This window comes from Narcine bancroftii, chromosome 5, assembly GCF_036971445.1.
Source record: "Narcine bancroftii isolate sNarBan1 chromosome 5, sNarBan1.hap1, whole genome shotgun sequence".
Lineage (NCBI taxonomy): Eukaryota > Metazoa > Chordata > Chondrichthyes > Torpediniformes > Narcinidae > Narcine > Narcine bancroftii.
In genome coordinates, this window is record NC_091473.1 from 256909361 (window position 1) to 256929003 (window position 19643).

Sequence of the window (19643 nt, forward strand, 5' to 3'; positions counted from 1 at the left end):
TATCGGCCAGTAGGTTTGACATCGGTGGTTGGTAAACTAATGGAAAGTATTCTTAGAGATAATAGGTACAAGTATCTAGAGGGGGAGGGATTGATCAGGGACATCCAACATGGGCTTGTGAGGGGAAGGTAGTGTTGAATTTTTTGAGGAAGTGACTAGAAAAGTTGATTAAGGTAGAGCAGTAGATGTGGTCTATTTGGATTTCAGTAAGGCTCTCGATGAGTTTCCACATGGAAAGGTTGGTGAGGAAGGTTCAGGCACTAGGGATTAATGTTGAGATAATCAGATGGGTTCAACGGTGGCTAGAAGATAGGTGCCAGAGAGCCATGGTGGATAACTGTCTGACAGGATGGAAGTCAGTGACAGGCGGTGTGCCTCAGGGATCGGTTTTGGATCCCTTGTTGTTTGTCATTTACATTAACGATTTGGATGATAAAGTGGTAAATTAGGTGAGTAAATATGTGGATGATACAAAAATAGGGGGAGTTGTGGATAGTGAGGATGATTTTCATGGACTGCATCTAATTTTCTTCAAAGTTAAATATTGACAACAAATCATGTCACCAATTATTATGAGTGGGTGGGACAGCATCTTTCCATCTGATCAAAATAACACATCTTGCAATAAGAAAGGAAAAGGCTAATTATGGCGTTGATGAAGACAATTTCACTACCTTCTATTCAACCATCCCAAACAAAGCCATTAAAGGATCTGGTGTTAGGTTTAATTATTAATATTATTGATAAAGTACAGAAGACCTCTTCCCAATATTTGACAAGGGTCGAACAAGACCAGAACATATGAATTAGTGCACCGTCCTCATTCCTCCACCTGTCACAATAAGAGCTAATATTAGAATAAATACAACCTAATTTAAGTTTTGACATATAAGCTCTATGCACAACTTTAAATTGTAGTAATGAATGATGGGCACATAAAGATGATGATGTGTTAACCAATTTAAAAATGGAGTTCCAAGAATCTTCAGGAATTGAGTGGGTATTGCCAAACTGTTCAGAAAATTTGTCACAGTGATATCAATGGAAAAGTCAGATTAAGCCTTTTTGCTGATTTGCCAAGAGTTTACCCAGCTTATCACTGTGAATGTAAAATTGTCTCTTGCTTTTCAAAAGCTGTGGTCTTGATAGGATAAGTCAAAACCAAGTCATACTTAGTTTTAAGCTCAAGCTGGTTATTTAAATATCTCAGGTTTCAAAATAATGGTTTATTGTTGATCTAAAAGCTTTGTTTGTTTGGTAAGTGCAATCCTTTCAGCATTAGCCTCTTTTTTGATTTTCACTTTAAATGAGATAAATTTTTCCTCTAATATAAGCCTTAAAAGAATCTCAGACAGTTAAGCTAAAAACCTCTGGAAGAAAATACAATCTGTTTCTTTATAAAATTCAAAAAAATCTGATAGTAAAAAAAGAATTAAACTGCCATTTTCTGACACATTTAGGTAAATCAGGAAAGATCAAAGGTAAGACCACCGGAGCATGGTCTGAAATTATAATAGATTCGTATTTACATGCACAGATTAACAGAATTAGTTGTTTATCTGTTAAAAAAATACGTGAATACATATGATGAACATGAGAGAAAAAGGAATATTCCTTATCACTGGGATTGAGAAAATGCTATACATCTACAATGCCACACTTTAGCAGGAAAGAATGAATGAATAAAGCTGACTTATTTAATGTCGTTATTTTGGAAGACGAATGATCCAAAACATATAAGGATCTAACCAACAGTTAGTCTCCACCTATTACCAAAGAATATAAATTCTTTAGGTAAGGAAGAAAATAAATGTTCAAAAAAAATCAAGATTTTTAACATTAGGTCCAAAAACAGGAGTGAAGGAAATTGTTGTATCATAGAGTTTCCCAGAAACAATGAGAAAATGACCATTAGAATCAGAAACAACATTATACTGAACAAATGGAATAGATTGGTCAATTAAAATCAAAACACCTCTCGCCTTATCCATAAAAGATGCTTGAAAGTACTTCCCCCTCCAACAATGAAAAAGGTGCAAAGTACCATTCAAACGGACATGACTTCCTTATAAACATATATCAGCTTTGAACTTATTAATGTGCATACATTTTTACTTGCATTTGACAGGGTGGTTTAACCTATGAACATTCCAACACTATCAATTACTTTATTTGTATTAAATAAATTAAAAGCAGGAGTACTTGAAAAGAAAATTCATAACAAATCAAATGAACTCAATTTAGCCATGAGACAAAGCTCAAGAGTAGAAATATAAACAACCATGAATCACATAGCAATTTTGAAAAAGAATCCCAAACCAAATCCTCCCTCCCCCCACCATAAATCTAAATCCCAAAATGGTCATCCTCCAAACATTTTCCTTGAAGGCAACACTCCTTCTCTGAATGTAAACTTCATTAAAACTTGCAAACTAATCTAGACTTGTTATGACTAATGCCAAAATAACAAGGTCCGATTTCTACAACTCAAAAGAAAATGGCCATTAGAAAAGACTTTTTTTGAATATTTTATTTTGGATTTTCATAGACTCATAAAAATTCAAACAAACAATACAATCCCCTTCAACACTCAACACCCTCCCCGCCCCCCCAACCCCAGCCCCAATACAACTGAGAATATGGTCATAGAAATTATAAAGATGCAAATATTGGTGGGTATATTTAATACTGATAGGTATTAAAGGCAAGGACTCTGAACACCATTTTTTTAATATAGTGAAGGATTTTATTTCCAGAAAGCATGTGTAGGAAAATGGTAACTAAATCAACACACACAAACGCGCGCACACGCACACAATTGACAGCAGCTTGGGAAAGAAATAGTGGACAATTAATAATGAACGTGGGGAAAATAGCGTGAGGAAAAAAATACACACACACACAAAATGAACTGGTACATATCAGGGAAACATCACTACGATGCCCCACCCCCCTCGACTCAGTGCAGGCCCGGCTCTATGCTACAAGGGACACTAATTAAAGGCTCCCAACCCTTTTAACAGTGCACATCTTACCAACAGTTTCTCCAGCGCCCTTCTATGTTTGTAGTGAAGCAGGGTGGTCCCAAGCTAGCAAAGAGAAAGAAAACAAAAAGCACATGGCACCTGTATAGTGCTGGAGGGACAAGCCCACATCATTTACAGGGGAGCCAATGGCTTGGTGCCAGGAGGGTTAAGCCAATTACAACAGCCAATGGCCCAAGGCCAGGGACAGGCAGGCTGGAGGGTGCAGTCCAGGTAATTTACATGGACTGCAAAATGCGCACTAATGGGTGGGGCGGAACCCAACCTTGACTGGCAGCTGGTGTGTCCTTTGACTAGGTAGGGGGCAGTGCTGACATATGAGAACCATAATCCTTCCCAATACAGTGACTAAATTACATAAGGTAAGGAATTTTTTTAAAAACTTTAAAAAAAACTATCGTCTGCATCATATCCCACTTCCTTAATCCCACTCATTTCCCTTCTGGGAAGGATTATTACATTACCAATATTTCGAGGGGTGGGTGCTAGTCAAATCTACGTACTGATGTATTTCAAACACGTGTCATATTTCCTCCTTCATTGTACGTGATTTTCTCCAGGAAATGCAAGCCTATATTTCCATATTCCATCGTGTAGTATATAATTGGGAGTCAGACTTCCATGTAACTGCTATACACTTCCTAGCACAAGGCAACCCTCATGAACTGTATTTGGACAGTCTAAAACTCACGTCCCTAATATCTCCCAGAAGGTACAACTCTAATCCATTTTTGTAATTTTTTTTCAGAATGCCCCCCTCCCAGGTCTTCCCAGAAGGGTTTCAGCCTTGTACATAGCAAGGTGGAGTGGACAAAGGTTCCAATCTCCACACCACACCTAAAGCACATTTCTGGCGTTGATTTATGTAATTTTTGTGGGTTCAACTGGTGTAAGGAATGGTATTGCACCAACCTGCATCTGGTGTCATGCGGTCCAGACATTGGTCTGACCACCACTCCTTGTGGATTGCTGTGGGCCATTTGAAAAGTTGTATGCAGAATTATATACTGAATTAACAGCATAAAAAGTTAATGTATCAGGCCAATTAAGTTTAAAATATTTTGAAATATTTTAAACAAGCAAGCAAAAGTACTAAATAATAAAATGTTAAGCTCACATAGGAATATTGAATTGTGTAAGGTCAGCGAAACAAGTAGGGAAGTTATGGAAATTGATGATTGAAGAGGAGGAAGTACTAGAGCTTTTAAGAAATATAAAGGTGGACAAGTCTCTGGGTCCTGACAGAATATTCCCAAGGATTTTGAGGGAACTTAGTGGAGAAATAGCAGGGGCTCTGACAGAAATATTTAAAATGTCATTAGCGACGGGGATGGTGTTGGAGGAGTGCGCATGTTGTCCCATTTCTATAAAAAGGGATCAAGGAGTAAACCGAGCAATCATCAGCCTGAAAGTTTGATGTCAGTGGTGGGCAAACTAATGGAAAGCATTCTTAGAGATGGGATATATAATTATCTGGATAGCCAACGTGGATTTGTGCGTGTAAGGTCATGTTTGACAAATTTTAATGAATTTTTTTGAAGAAGTTACCAGGAAAATTGACACGGGTAAGGCGGTGGATGTTGTCTATATGGACTTCAGTAAGGCCTTTGACAAGGTCCCACGCAGAAGGTTAGTTAAGAAGGTTCAATCGTTAGGTGTGAATATTGAAGTTGTAAAATAGATTCAACAGTGGCTGGATGGGAGATGTTAGAGAGTGGTGATGAATAACTGTCAGGTTGGAGGCTTGTGACTAGTGAGTGTTGTGCCTCAAGGATCTGTACTAGATCTGTTGTTTGTAATTTATATTAATGATCTAGATGATGGGGTGGTAAATTGGATTAGTAAGTATGTAGATGATGCTAAGAGGTGGCATTGTGGATAATGAAGAAGGTTTTCAAAGCTTGCAGAGAGATTTGGGCAAGTTAGAAGAGTGGGCTGAAAGTTGGCAAATGGAGTTTAATGCTGACAAATGTACAGTGCTACATTTTGGTAGGACTAATCAAAATAGGACAAATGTGGTGAATGGAAGGATATTAAAGAATACACTTAAACAGAGAGATCTAGGAATAATGTTACACAGTTCCCTGAAGGTGGACTCTCAGGTGGATAGGGTAGTGAATAAGGCCTTTGGAATTCTGGCCTTTACAAATCAGAGCATAGAGTCTAAGAGTTGGTAGGTTATGTTAAAATTGTACAAGGCATTGGTGAGGCCAAATTTGGAATGTGTTCAGTTCTGGTCACCAAATTATAGGAAGGATGTGAATAAAATAGAGAAGATTCACCAGACGATACTTGGGTTTCAGCACCCAAGTTATAGAGACAGGTTAAACAAGTTAGGTCTTTATTCCTTGGAGAGTAGAAGGCTGAGGGGGAATTTGATAGAGGCTGTTAAATTTTTTAGGGGGATAGAGTAGATGTGGATGGACTTTTTCCATTGAGGATAGGGGAGAAGCAAACAAGAGGACATGAGCCGAGGGTTAGGGGATAAAAGTTTAGGTGTGACACAAGAGGGAGTTTCATTACTCAGAAAGTGGTGTCTGTGTGGAATGAGCTTCCACTGAAAGTAGTGGAGGCAGCTACAATTTTTTAAAGAAAAAATTGCATAGCTGTATGGATGGAAAGGGCATGGAGGGTTATGGGTAGAATGCAGGTCGGTGGGACTAGGAGAGTCAGAGTTTTGGCATGGACTAGAAGGGCCAAAATGGCCTGTCTCCATGCTGTAATTGTAATATGGTTATATCATACTTTAACTCAAAGAAATAAAAAAAATCCTTATAAAAAGAGCAATGTCAGGAAAAAAAAAATTGGATCATCCTTGTTACCAGGGGTGCAGTGCTGCCGGAACTCACCAGAGCTTTGCTCTGGCACCTCTGGGCAGCACCAGCACCCCATGGAACACCTCACAGAGAGGTTCCAGCACCTCCCTGTCGCCGTATTTTGTGAGCTCCGGCACCAAAGAAATTAGCACTGCACCTCTGCTTATTACTCAGTGAAATAGGTGTAACATCTTGTGAGTTCAAAAAAAAAAGCACAGAAACAAAGAAAGCATCATAGAATTGGAAGGGAGTTCATCAAGAAATTTCTGAGCATCCATTGGTGAACACAGCCAATATTCAGGAGCGTACTCCGGAGAGGAGCCTGAAAACAAAAGGAGGGTTTGTAACCTCCCTTATACAAGCGGGACATAACTTCTTTATGTTTAGTACATTTTTTCCACCACCTCCAGGGGATAATCTTCAACAATTCTGAATTTCTGCTCATGATATGTCAACATCCCTCTTCAGTATGATTCACATCTTTTACTTGGAAATGATGTAAACGTAGAATTACTGAACGGGGTTTATCCCCAGAGGCAAGTTTAGGAGCTAACGATCTGTCCAGTTCAGGCAAAGTATGTTTCACCAAACACTTCCCGAAGAAATTCTGCAAAAAATTTCGTAAGTTGACTAGATTCAATTTCCTTTTTCAGACCAAGAATTCTCAGATTGTTTCATCTGTTTCGTGCTTCTTCAGTAGGGTGATCATTTGATTTGCTTAATTGAGTATTAGCTGTATGTATAGCTTCTATCTGCGATTCTACAAATTCCACTGACCATTCAAGGGATTTAATCTGTTCTTCATGGTCCTTGGTTACCTTGCGAATTTCCTTGAACTTCACGTCAGTTTGATTAACAGTATTTTCAATATTTTTAATGTCATTCTTCAGCTCCTTGATGTGTTCCATCAAAGTAGCCAATGGATCCACAAACAAAGGGTTTTCCACTTCTTTCCTCCCAATCTTGGTGTTTCTTGTTAAGGTCATTAAAGAATTTCAGTCGTTGATAGATAGAGGAATATCAGAAGAAGAAAAAATCTTTTGAAATAAGAATGTAAAAAATGGAAGATAATAAGAGAATAAGAACAGCTGCAGATAGCTGCTACTCCATTGGTCGCCAATGTGAAGTCTGGTGTTTTTTAAGGATGATAACATGAGGAAGTAGAAACTTGTCCCTCTTCCACCAAGATATTCTTAAAGTTGGCGTTTCCCTGATTCTTGGAAATTATATGGTTCCAGAGAATATTTCTTAATAATAGGCCCTTTCAAACAGCCGTGTAAAATGGGGTTAACTGTGTAATTTGCCCAGTTAGCGCCCCAGTTTCGTGGCAGAAAGGGTCTATCCCGGTTAACCCCATCAGAATCCAACTGGGTCCCTGACCTACCTCAGAGCTCATCAGGGAACCCAATTAAACTTCCCTAAATCGCGTCCACAGGCGATATGAAAGTGGCTGACCCGTTTAATCCAATGATGTCAGTACTTGTGTGCGTCACTGGGCAGCCAGCTTCTGAACATCCGGCCGTTCTACTGATGAGTACGAGACATATCATTGTAGGGGTGGGATCCCCTTAAATTGCCGGGTTGGCATTTTAATGGGTAGATCCCCCTGTGGTTTAAAAGGTGCTTCTAGCATCTTTGCCCCAGTAATTGCACCTGGGTCCCAGGAGGGCTACCCAAGCACTGAAGTTTAAAAGATAAATATTCAAATGTTTTTTTTCCTCTGGAACCATATAATTTGCTGATGACACCTCAATGAACTGTAGAATCACAAATGGCAATGAGGAAAGGAACAGGAGGAAGATAGGTCAGCTCGTTGAGTGATGTCACGCCAACCACCTTGTGCTCAGCATTAGTAAAACCAAGGAGATGATTGTGGACTTCAGGAGGAAGTCACAAGAACATGATCCAGTCCTCATTAAGGGTTCAGTAGTGAAGAGGGTGTTAGCATCTCTGAGGATCTGTCCTGGAACCTCCATGTTGATGCAATTGCCAGTGACCAAACTTTGTGAGGTGTTTTAGGAGATTCAGTGTGGCACTGAATACTGTCGAAAACTTTGACAGATGTACTGTGGAGGGCATTCTGGCGGGTTGCATCACTGTCTGCTATGGAGAAGCCAACGCTCAGAACAAGAAAAAACTCGAGGGTTGTTAACTTGGCCCACAAATTCACGGGCACCAATCTGGATTCCCTCGAGGACATCTGCAAGAGGCAGTGTCTTAAGAAAGTAGCCTCTGTTCTCAAGGATCCCCCATCACCCAGGCCATGTCCTCTTCACACCTCGGGGAAAAAGGCCCAGGAGCCTGAAGACGAGCCCTCAGCAGCACAAAGACGGCTTCTTTCCCTCCGCCATCAGATTCCTGAATGATCCATGAACCAAAGGCACTGCCTGATTTTGATTTTTCATCCACTATTTTTCTTTATTGCTGTAAAATGGTTTATATTATGTTTGTAAAACTACTGCTGCAAAACAGCAAATTTCTTGTTCGTCCAATAAATTTTAATTCTGAACATGTCCACATCCCTAACATCCCTCGCACCTCAGACCCCCACAGTAGTTCTTTCCATCAAAGTTCACCTGGAACTGACCCTCACCTAACCTGCAGAAGCATATGCATTTTAAATTCATACACCGACCGACATGCTGAGTTACTGCAGCATCTGTGTTTGCACAGAGAGTTTGCAGACTTCAGTTTTTCATTAATAGTGACTTCTCACCCACCCTCCCCATCTATCCCGATAACCCCTTTCCTCCAGATTTATCTCTCTCTTCCCTGTTCCCTCTGTCTCCTTTCCCCCAGCTCTGCTTTCATATAGCCAATCCCCCCTTATCAATTCCCCCTTCACTCTCTTCTGTCCCCCCATCCTTAACCAATTAACACCTTTTGTCTGTTGATTTGTGCTCCTCCCCCTGCTGATTCTTCCCTTCTCCCCAGCCTTTTAATTCAGGGGCTGCCTGCTTTTGACACATCTTGAAGAAGGCCTCTGGCCTGAAATGTCAGTAATATACATCTTTCCCTCCTGTGGAGTCTCTTAAATGTTCTAATGTTTCAGCCTCCACCACTACCCCTGGCAAGGCTTTCCAGGCCCCCACAACCCTCAGTGCATAAAATAAAACTTATCCCTGATTTCTTTCCTCAACTTTCCTCCCTTCACTTTGTACAGCTATCTTCTGGTGTGGCTACTTCTGTCTCTCAGAATCTTGTAGACCTCTGTTATGTCTCCTCTGTTTCTTTTCCTCTGGTAGTTAAATTAGTCAAGATCAAGTTGTTTCATTTGACCTCCTCCCAGATCTAAACCAACTTTGGAATTGGAGTATTCTGTACTTGGCAAGGTCCAGGCAGAATGTTTGAAAGAGAAAACAGTAACTCATAGTTTTGGAAGAAAGAAATGTGTCAGCAGAATTGGGGTTTCCCTGGCACAGGGATGCAGTTGGCTCATTCTCCAACCCACCTACAGGGTGGGACTAATGGGAATCCTGACAACTGGTGGGTGGGTGAAACGTCCAAGGACTTCTCAGGGGTCTCCATCTAAGTGTGTGATAAAGTCTGTAGGTCTCTTAGCGTCCATAGGAGGTAAAGATATACAATGAATGTTTCAGGCTTGAGCCCTTCTTCCAGATATGAGTAAAAAAAGCACAGGTGTCTGGATTAAAAGGCTGGGGAGAAAGGAAGAAAAAGCGGGGGAAGAGTATAGACCAACAGATAAATGATGATAATTGGATGTAGATGGCAGGACAGGAAGGAGAAATGGTGAGAATTGATTGGGAGAGAGGATTTTTGGCTCTGAAACCATGTGTCTCTGTCTGCACTGATCCTCCTCACAGTTCAGGACACTTTGGTTTGTCGCGTTGCTGGCCATGCCTCCAGGGTTTGTTTGCTTGCAACACTGGCTGAAGAAAATGCCTTGCTCCCTCTCACTCCGCCTTCTCTTCACAGGGTTAAGAAGGCGGTGGATTTCCAGACAGGAAGCTTCAGAAAACGCCACATTGTGATCTGACACTCCAACTGTATTCCTCGGGACTGTAGTATCAGCCAACTTTATCATTGCATTAGGAGCACGGTAATCAATGCACAGAAACCCCACACCTGTTGAGTGTGTGTACTGGATTTCAGCCAATTGGCTGACATGGGGAGTCAGGTGACCAGCGATATCCCACATAAAACATTCCAAAGTGAAGTGTGCGGTGAGACAGGGCTTTCTTTGGACTTGCTGGAATTGCATCACTGCGCTCACACTGGGGAGAGACCATTCCCCTGTTCCGAGTGTGGGGAGGGATTTGCCAGCTCTCACTCGCTGCAGCAACACCAGTGTGTCCCCACTAGGGGGAGTCCATTCCCCTGCTCTGACTGTGGGAAGAACTTTCGAACCTCCAAGGACCTGGAGGAGCACGAGTGTGTTTCCCCTGGGGGGTGTTCGTTCACCTGCCGCGTGTGTGGCAAGAAGTGTGTTCCCCCTGGGGAGAGTTTGTTCCCCTGCCATGTGTGTGGGAAGGGGTTCTCTCAACCCTCCAGCCTTCGGGTCCACCAGCGAGTTCGCACTGGGGAGAAACAATTCACTTGTTCCCAGTGTGGGAAGGCGTTCTCTCGTTCCTCCAGCCTTCAGATACACCAGCGGGCTCACACTGGGGAGAAACCATTCACTTGCTCCCTGTGTGGGAATGGGTTCTCTCAGTCCTCCACCCTGCTGAGGCACCAGAGAATTCACACCGGGGAGAAACAATTCACCTGCTCCCAGTGTGGAAAGGGGTTCTCTCGGCCCTCTGGCCTGCAGGCACACCAGCGGGTTCACACTGGGGAGAAACCCTTTGACTGCTCCCTGTGTGGGAAGGGGTTCTCTCAGCCTTCCAGCCTGCAGACACACCAGCGGGTTCACACCGGGGATAAACCATTCACTTGCTCCCTGTGTGGGGAGGGGTTCTCTCAGCCCTCTGGCCTTCGGGCCCACCAGCGGGTTCACACTGGGGAGAAACCGTTCACTTGCTCCCTGTGTGGGGAGGGATTCTCTCAGCCTTCCAGCCTGCAGGCACACCAGCGAGTTCACACTGGGGAGCGACCATTCATCTGCTCCCTTTGTGGGAAGGGGTTCTCTCAGCCCTCCGGCCTGCGGGCACACCAGCGGATTCACACCGGGGAGAGACCGTTTATCTGTTCCCTGTGTGGGAAGGGGTTCACTCAGCTCTGTGTCCTGCAGGCACATCAGCGGGTTCATACTGGGGAGAAATCATTCACCTGCTCTCTATGTGGGAAGGGGTTCTCTCAGCTCTGCAACTTGCGGGCACATCAGAGGGTTCACACTGGAGAGAAACCATTCACCTGCTCTCTGTGTGGGAAGAGGTTCTCTCAGCCCTCCAACTTGCAGGCACACCAGCGGATTCACACCGGGGAGAAACCGTTCACTTGCTCCCTGTGTGGGAAGGGGTTCTCAAAGTCCTCCAGCCTGCAGACACACCAGTGGGTTCACACCGGGTAGAGACCATTCACCTGCTCCCTGTGCGGGATTGAATTTACTCAATCCTCCAACCTGCAGAAGCACCAGTGGGTTCACACCAGGGAGAAACCATTCTCTTGAAGCAAGTGCGGGAAGGGTTTCTCCTTTCTGCAGGGCCACCAGTGAATTTGCAGCGGGGAGAGATCGTTCATCTGTCCCCTGTTCAGGAAGGAGTTCACTCAGCCCTCGGGTCTGTCGGGACACCAGCAAGTTCACATCCAGAGAGGTAGTGTTCACCATGGATAGGCAGCATATTTTCTCTCTGGTAAAAGCATCACTTGCTAAAGGGCATCTGTTTAAGGTGAGGGAGGAGGGTTAAGGGAGATGTTCTGTGTATATGTTTTAATCAGAGATTAGTGAAGTCATGGAATGTGTATAGTTTTTGACAGACCCTTGAATGTGGAGGGAGATGCATTATTGTGCTGGCAGCATTTTAGTTTAACTTGGACATCCTGTTCAGGACAGGCATGTTGTCCAAAGGGTCGATGTTTCAGAGGCCAAAGGTTTAAGGATTGCTGTGTTGATGGGGATTTTCCTTGCAGCCTGTGCTCCTCCCTGGCTCACTCTCCCCACTATTATTTGGGCTTTAAACCAGCCAGGCGACGTCAGCATCATTAACTGCTGGACAAGACTTAGCTGTGCAAATTCCCCTTGGTGTTTGCAATTGATTAAGCTTCAAACTCAATGCTTCAACTGCCAGATATTCAGATGATTAAGGTGTGCAGAAGCTGGGATCTAATGCAGAACTCAAGTGCTGAAGAAACTCAAAAGGTCAGGCAGCATCCATTTGAAGTAAAAGACAGTGGACATTCCAAGCCTGGGCCCTTCTCCAGATGTGTTAGTTTAGTTCTTTTAATCTATGAAAATGGAAGCAGAAGATTTTTGATCACTTTTGACCATCTAACAAAGTTGGGCTCTTAGAGCATTTTGATCATCAACTGCATCACCAAGGCCATAGAAGAAGCGGTAAGCCTAACTAAAGGATTCCTTCAGTGTGTTTATTGCAAGTTAGTTTGGAGAAACTGCCGCTTGTCCTTTGAGGACTGTTTGCATTTTGAAGTAATTGTTTGATGCCTGAGTGCGAATATTGGCTAGATGGAGAAAGTAACATGGTGCTCCTGAGGAGCTACGTGTTGAGAAGATGACGGTCACGGAACTTATAGAAGAATGCAACAGTGGCACTGAGACATAAATGGAGTCAAAGCTATTCTCTTTTCAAGACTGAGAGGCAATAGAAAAAGTGAAGGTATTGGCAGATGGGTATACAAACCCCACAGAAGTACTGCAAAAATCATCAGTAAAATTTAAGAGCAGTCATTTGGTATGACCAGAAGATGTGCCACAAGGTGGTGATGAGGAAGATGGGCAATCCAGAGTGGAGACAAAGTCCAATATTAAGGCGATATCTGAAATAAAGGATGATAAACAACCAGGTGATAGTGTGTCAAATACTGGTGGCAGGAGAAGCAAGAGGAGTTTTAGAGCAAGCTCCAGTGTTTCAAGTACTGTATCTCCACGTGTATCATTTCGGGCTGAAATGGCTGCTTTAGAAGCCAAGAATGGATTAAAGATAAATATGCCTTAGAAGTACTAGAGGAAACGCAGGTTGAGGATAATGGAGAGATTAGCTGAAATGGGAGCAGTTACGAAGAGACGAGAAACTGTAACTGGAGCAGCTAAGGAAGAAAGAGAAGCGGCTAAGGAGACAAAAGCAGCAACTAGAATTGAGAGAAAAAAATACCTGTTAATGAATCCAAGACAAGGGTACTAGAAGGTTCAGAGGTATTTGGTGTTCCATGTAAATTATCTAAAGTGTCTAACATTTTGGAGTCACGTTTTGAAGAAGGACAATAGAAAAATAAAATATTTAATACCAAAGAAGATCCAGTGTTATGGTTACGAGATGTGTATGGACCCGAACAAGCCAGGTTAAGGCAAGGTGGTGCCAATTCACAAACCCCAATAACGACCCCAGTGGACAGAGATGGGAGCCAAATGTCAGCTTACTCTGCAGAATACTTGCTGCTCTTGACAGGTAACAGAAATGCGGGTGAACAAAGGAACTTATGCCCAGGCATCAGAAGGCAAGATGAACTATTTGCATCATTAATTCAGTTACAGACTGCCCAAGAGAAAGATTCCAGTTTTTGATGGTGACCCACTCAATTCCAAGTGTTAATGAAAAACTTTGAATGCAGTATTGAAATTAAGAGCCAAAACTCAAGAGTATTGTCTATTTTATTTGGAACAGTTCACAAGTGGACAACTACAAGAACTTGTAAAGAGGGGGACGTCACATGATGCCATAGGATCAACACGCAGGCTCCTAACTCCCTTGGGAAATTAGTTTAAAAAGTTTTAAATAAGCATTGTTTAAAGTTAAAGTCACCTTACTTTCATGAAAAGATGTACATTTTCCACCTCCCTGGCAGTTGCAGATAAAGAAATTAAGGAAAAGGAAATGTTGCCTGCTGTGAAGAAATGTTTATTTTTTAATGAAAAGCATGCTGTAAGGCAGACAGATTCGCCATCAGTAGACAAGCCTCTTCCAGTCAGAGAAAAAGAAACAAAGGAAAGTCCCCCCAGAGTTGCTGTGCCCTAAGATTTGACTCCAGAAATTCTGCAGCCACACAGAGTCCAGACCAAACAATTGGCAACCCAAGCTGCAGATCCAAACCTCTGACTTAGACTATGATAACCTTCCTGTTGAGAGGGTGTTAGGTATACCATGGTGTGTTCAGTGCGATGTTTTTAAGTTCAAAATCATTTTGAAGGACCAACCTCTCACAAGAAAGGGGCTTCTATCAACAGTTAAATATATCATCCTCTAGGAATATTGACACCAATTGCAAAGAAGATCCTGCAAGATTTGTGTGGAAAGGGGATTGGTTCAGATGATGAGATAACAGAGTCCATTGTACCCAACACTTCCATTCCTGCACAGGATCTTCATCAGCTGGAAGACTTCATGATTGACAGATGTTTCAAACCCATAAAGTTTGGAACTGCAACATCTGCTCAATTGCATAATTTTGCTGATACACCTGAAGATGGTTACAGAACTGTTACATTCCTACAAGATAACCAGGATCAGATACATTGTGGATTTGCAGTGGGAAAAGCCAGAATGGAATTGATGCAAAAAGGACATACTGTTGAAAAGAGAGTTGGAGATTAAACTAACAGATTCCATATTTTGGACTGATACCAACTCTGTGCTCAAATACATCAACAATAAAACCACAAAGTTTCTATCTTTCAGGGCTAACCAAATCACTGAAATTGACAGTCTCACATCCAATACAGTGGAGATATGTTATTGCAGTTAATCCTGCCAATCTGGTTTCCTGAAGTTTGAAAGTCAAGTCTTTTCTGAAGAATGAAATGTAGGTGTCAGGGCTTCGATTTCTTCTACAGCCTCAAAGGGAGTGACCTCAAAATTCTGATAAATGAAATTTTACCAGAAGACCCTGAAATCAGGAATAAGACTGCAAATGCTGTTCAGCTAATGTCTGAACAAATGGATTCAGTTACCCTCTTAATCCATTGCTTCCCATCCTGGAATTGTTTAAAAAAGGCAACAGCATGGATTCTCAGATTTAAAAGATGGTTTCTGAATAGTAGCAGACAGAACAAACAAGCGATGTTCCTGCTCAATTTCAATTGAGATCATCCATCAAGGTGATCTACCATAAGCATTCTTCAAAGTTTTTGCAAAGGCACTTGAAGCCTGGACTGTCTGGTTTGAGCAGCGCTCTGGCATTTTAAATGAGATCTGTATTGAAGTGTTTGTATCGTTTTGTGACCTAACTTTAAAAAAACCCCACAATTTATCTCATTTAAAACATCTCTATGTACAATATAAAATGTAACATAATCCATCACAATATAGACTCTTTCATCAATCCCCTTTGGCATTTTATCGCCAGACATGGACGTGAAGGAACTACAATCTGACAATGGCACTAATTTTGTGGAGCTTAGCATGAGTTAAGAGAAACAACCGTAAAATCGAATCAGACTTGAATCCATGAAAAACGAGTTCAGAAAGAAATTAATTGGATCTTTAATCCCCCTACTGGCTCACACCATGAAGGTATCTAGGAAAGATTGATTAGATCAGAGGAAAACGTTCTTAATTCTATCCTAGATGGACAAAATGTTAATGAGTAGGGTCTTCAGACAGTTTTGTGTGAAGATGAAGCTTTTCTCAGCAGATGTCCAATCACACAGACTTCAACTGATCCAAATGATCTTGAAAAACTTACCCCAAAGCAACTTCTGCTTCTTAAGGTAAAGCTTTGATGCCACCAAGGCAATTTCATGAAGGATGACATATAGGCACATCGCTGGGGATGTCCTGATCATCATAGACCATCAACCCCATCAAGGATTAAGTGGTCCTTATGTGTTGGACAAGGGGGGACCTGGGTAGCATGGCCAGACAATCCAGCTTTTGAGCCCTCTGTCCTCCATCCAGCACCACCTCAAGCCGAACATTAATGTGTCCTCCATTTGGGGGTGCCCACACAAATTAAGGGGCAGAAATTGACCCCCCCCCCCCATGTTATTGACCCCCTTTCAAACCCCTGGCATTTATCAACCACTTTGGAGACCCCTATCATAGACCATTCAGCGCCTCAAAATTCATGGTTCAAGTCATGTCACCTGTCTTGGTCGATCATGCTATGCATTGCTTGGTAAAGATGAGATAGTGTTTCTCCAGGACCATGGAGCAGATTTACAGAAATGTTAAAATAGAAATAAAAATATTAAGAAATATACAGTAAAAGTCCATGGTACACTATCCACATATATTGTGGAAATTCAGGAGCCTGATAGCTTTGGGGGAAAAAACTTTTGTCCAGTTTGGACATAAGGGCCTGAGTGCTACAGTACTTACCACATGGCAAAAGGGAGAAAAGTTTACATGAGGGATGTGTGAAATCTTTCACAATGTCTGTTGCTTTCAGTGTTGATGTGGAAGATTGTTGGTATCATCCAGGATTTGTACGTCAAGTTTGGATCAAGACTACAAATTCATGATGAGGCCTGGTCGAGATTGTGCCAGGAGAGTATAACTAATACAATTAATGTTGGATATCAAATGGTACAATTTAATTTTCTTGACACCAATTATACTTAATTCTGTATAAATTACATGGGCTCAATTCAAATTGTCCTGACAAATGTTTCAGATGTAACAAAGAAACAGGAACCTTATTACATGCAGTTTGGTCTTGTGAAAAAGTAGGAACATTTTGGGAGGATTTGAATATTTTTGCTTGGTGATTTATATAACATTGATACTAAATTAAGTTAGACGAATATCAACAAAAATTTTTGAGTATAGCAATAAAGGTGGCACAGAAAGATATGGCGGTAACATGGAAGTCAGATCATTTTATAATGTTGGATAGATGGCATTTGGAAATTCAAAATTATATACCACTGGAAAAGATTTAAGGAATGAACCTGAGAATGTTTATGATTTGGAAACCATATGGATTTCATTAGTAAGACTCCATCCATATCATGTTAGGAATATATGAATAGTGAATGATAACAAATTCAGGTGTTTTTTTCTTTTTTCTTTGAAGGAGGGAGGGGGATAAAAAGAAATCATTTTGAATCACTTTTATTGTATTGTTATATGATGATTGATGCAAAAGAAAAAGAAAATTTTCCAAAAAATGTTAGGAGCAAAGACTAAAACTGGGCAATTACAAAAATCTCTCTTTTCAAAGAAGCAGAAAGCTTTGTTAATTGACGTTCATTTTCTTTTGAAATGTAATGTACTATGTTTGATTTTTTTTCTTTGTAATGGTAATTTTTCTTTCAAGCAAATTCTGTTTTGTGGCTTTCAAGTGATTTTTTTTTAAAAACACATTTCATGCCATCTCCTGGCAACAGCCATTCTGAAGGTCAGAAAGTAGCTTGCCTGAGAAAAATAACCAGTTAGTTAGTTTTCTTTGTTCTACAAAATTGTAAGAAATTTAGAATGTTCTATGGTTAAACTCAAAGTTTAATCATTGTTGAACCAAGTTTAGCATCATTTAATGAAGTGTTAATGGTTTGTAACAATGTACCAACCGTTAATAATGTTTAATAAACCGTGGAAAACTCAAATATGGTACGGATTTGTTTGAATGAGTCCTAAGGTTTCTTCAGGTGCATTTTCTGCTAAGAACGCACCCGAAGAAGAGGAAGCGGCCCTTTGACTTGTCGTTCAGGTAGCAGCGCTAAAAGCGCAGCACTGGCCACTTGAAGGGACAGCTGCACCAGGATGTGAATCTGAGCGCACTCTGGCTCCTGTCCCTTGGGCTGTCAGATTTAGGATGGCTGGCTATCAGCACAGGGACATCCCACGTGGGATGTCCCCACACTAATCACTCTGCCCTCCCCCCCAACCAGGGGAGTTGGGGGGCTGGGGGAAACGGCAGGGGAGCGACTGATGTGTGTCACAGCGCAATGAAGGACTACCTGTCCAACTGTGGGCAGCTTTTCTATGGCAGGAGATGCATGCTGTTGTACAGGGATACCATCCACTACCTGCTCTCCATCCCCAATGGGATTCTACTGAACACGTGTGTCTGCGATGGGGTGGAAAGGCCCTTCTGTGAAGTAGTTGAGGAGAACATTCAGAAATTCTGTTCCATCAGCAGCCACTTGATCCTGACGGCCAGTCCAGACTCTGAGGAAAATTCTGAATAGGATAATTATGAAACAGGATGGATTTAAGGCTGCAGTAAAGTGGCCGGGCATCCAGCCTCTCTGCAATACATATGCGCTGCTGTCACCTTCTCGTCCTCTACCCAGGCTTGTGGTTTCTACAATGCTTTGTGCAAACAATTATTGCAGGTTTGGAGTTTTTCTCCCCCCCCCCCCCCCCCCCGCCACAGTCGCCGCTCTCTTTCTACACACACCCATCCCTTGTCTCAAGTGTTTACAGAACTGCGACTGCGGGTGCACAGCGAACGAGATCAATTTAACTCAGATTTACATTTTCTGGGTCATTATCAGACTCTAAGGCATAAGTGTCTTGTCATGTACAAATTACTGCAATCTGGCTCAGGTCAAACAATAATAAAGCACAGCATTTTGTGTAGAGGTTTTTGCATTGATTTTTAATCTGCATTTGGACGGTCGAAAAAGCCTGCAGATTTGTGCAAAGACCTTTGTATAAAAGGTGGTGCTCGTGTCGACACTATTTATGATTTTACTGCAAATGCATTTTTAAAATAAATTCGGGTGACAGTTTCTCGTACTCACCTGCCGGCTGCTCCAGCCGCCTTCTCCCCCGCTGACAGTCCAGCCAGCTGCCACTGCCCTGACATCCTGTGCTGGCGAAAGGGGCAGCTGGGAGAGAAGCTGTCAGGTGCTCACCAGCTGACTGTCATCCCAAATGTAGCTGCTTTCAGGTGGCTGAATTCAGATGGCTGGGGAGGCCACTGTGCTGCGGCAATTATCCATCTCACCGCCTCACCGGTGCCTCCTGTGCATTCGCGTGGCCTCCCGACAGCCGCGTGTTGCCAAAATATGGGGCTTTACAAGCGGGGCAATTGGCCACCTAAAAGTGCCTATAGACAACAACATTCTAATTCCTGTTTGCAATGATAAAGGATAATAGCGACCACAGTCTATCCAGTTAGCTTCAGCATTCATACAACCAGAGAAAATAGAGGAACAAGTGCAACATTTACAGAGTAAAGAGTTGTAATTCAAAAGATATATCAATTAGTAGTAAGAAAGGGCAGGCAGTTAGCATTGTTGTTCATTCTAGAGCTTGATGGCTGCAGAAAGACACTCTCTTTCAATCTTAAACCTGGATGAGAATGAGGAAAAAAGATGTCCCCATGGTGTGATGGGTCCTTCAGTACGTTAGCAGTCCTTCCTAAAAAATGAGAGATGTGGATAGTGTCCATGGACTGGAGGGTTTGTGTGTTGCTCTGAGCCACTTTACTGCAGCTTCTTCTTGTCCAAAGCATCTGTCAAAGTTGTTGAGGGTCAAAGGGGAAATGGTCCAAACTTCCTTAATCTTCTAAGAAAGTGAAGATGGAGTTTGCAGAAATATAAATATCAATTACAGAAACATTGAGAAAATCTGATCTGCTGATATGGTTGAATACATTGAGTCCACAATCTGGAAAGTACCTGCCCGAAAGTGGTGATGTGGCTCCTTCCTCCATTAATATGAAATGTGAACATTGAAGATGGGGAGGTCAGTGTAGGAATATGGGATGAAGGACGAAGATGATAAATGACCAGCAGTTCAAGGTCACCTCTATTTTCAGA

General features: G+C 42.1%; 1 protein-coding gene across 1 annotated transcript in view; it reads left to right on the top strand.

The window, feature by feature from the left end:
* LOC138765266 (zinc finger protein 227-like) overlaps positions 1-17477 on the top strand; it is a 30027-nt gene extending 12550 nt beyond the window's left edge. Inside the window, exon 3 of the mRNA XM_069942312.1 lies at positions 9797-17477. Within this exon, the coding sequence (XP_069798413.1) occupies positions 9987-11330 (1344 nt within the window). The 5' untranslated portion in view covers positions 9797-9986 and the 3' untranslated portion in view covers positions 11331-17477. The remainder of the gene's footprint in view (positions 1-9796) is intronic.
* Positions 17478-19643: the final 2166 nt, after the last annotated feature.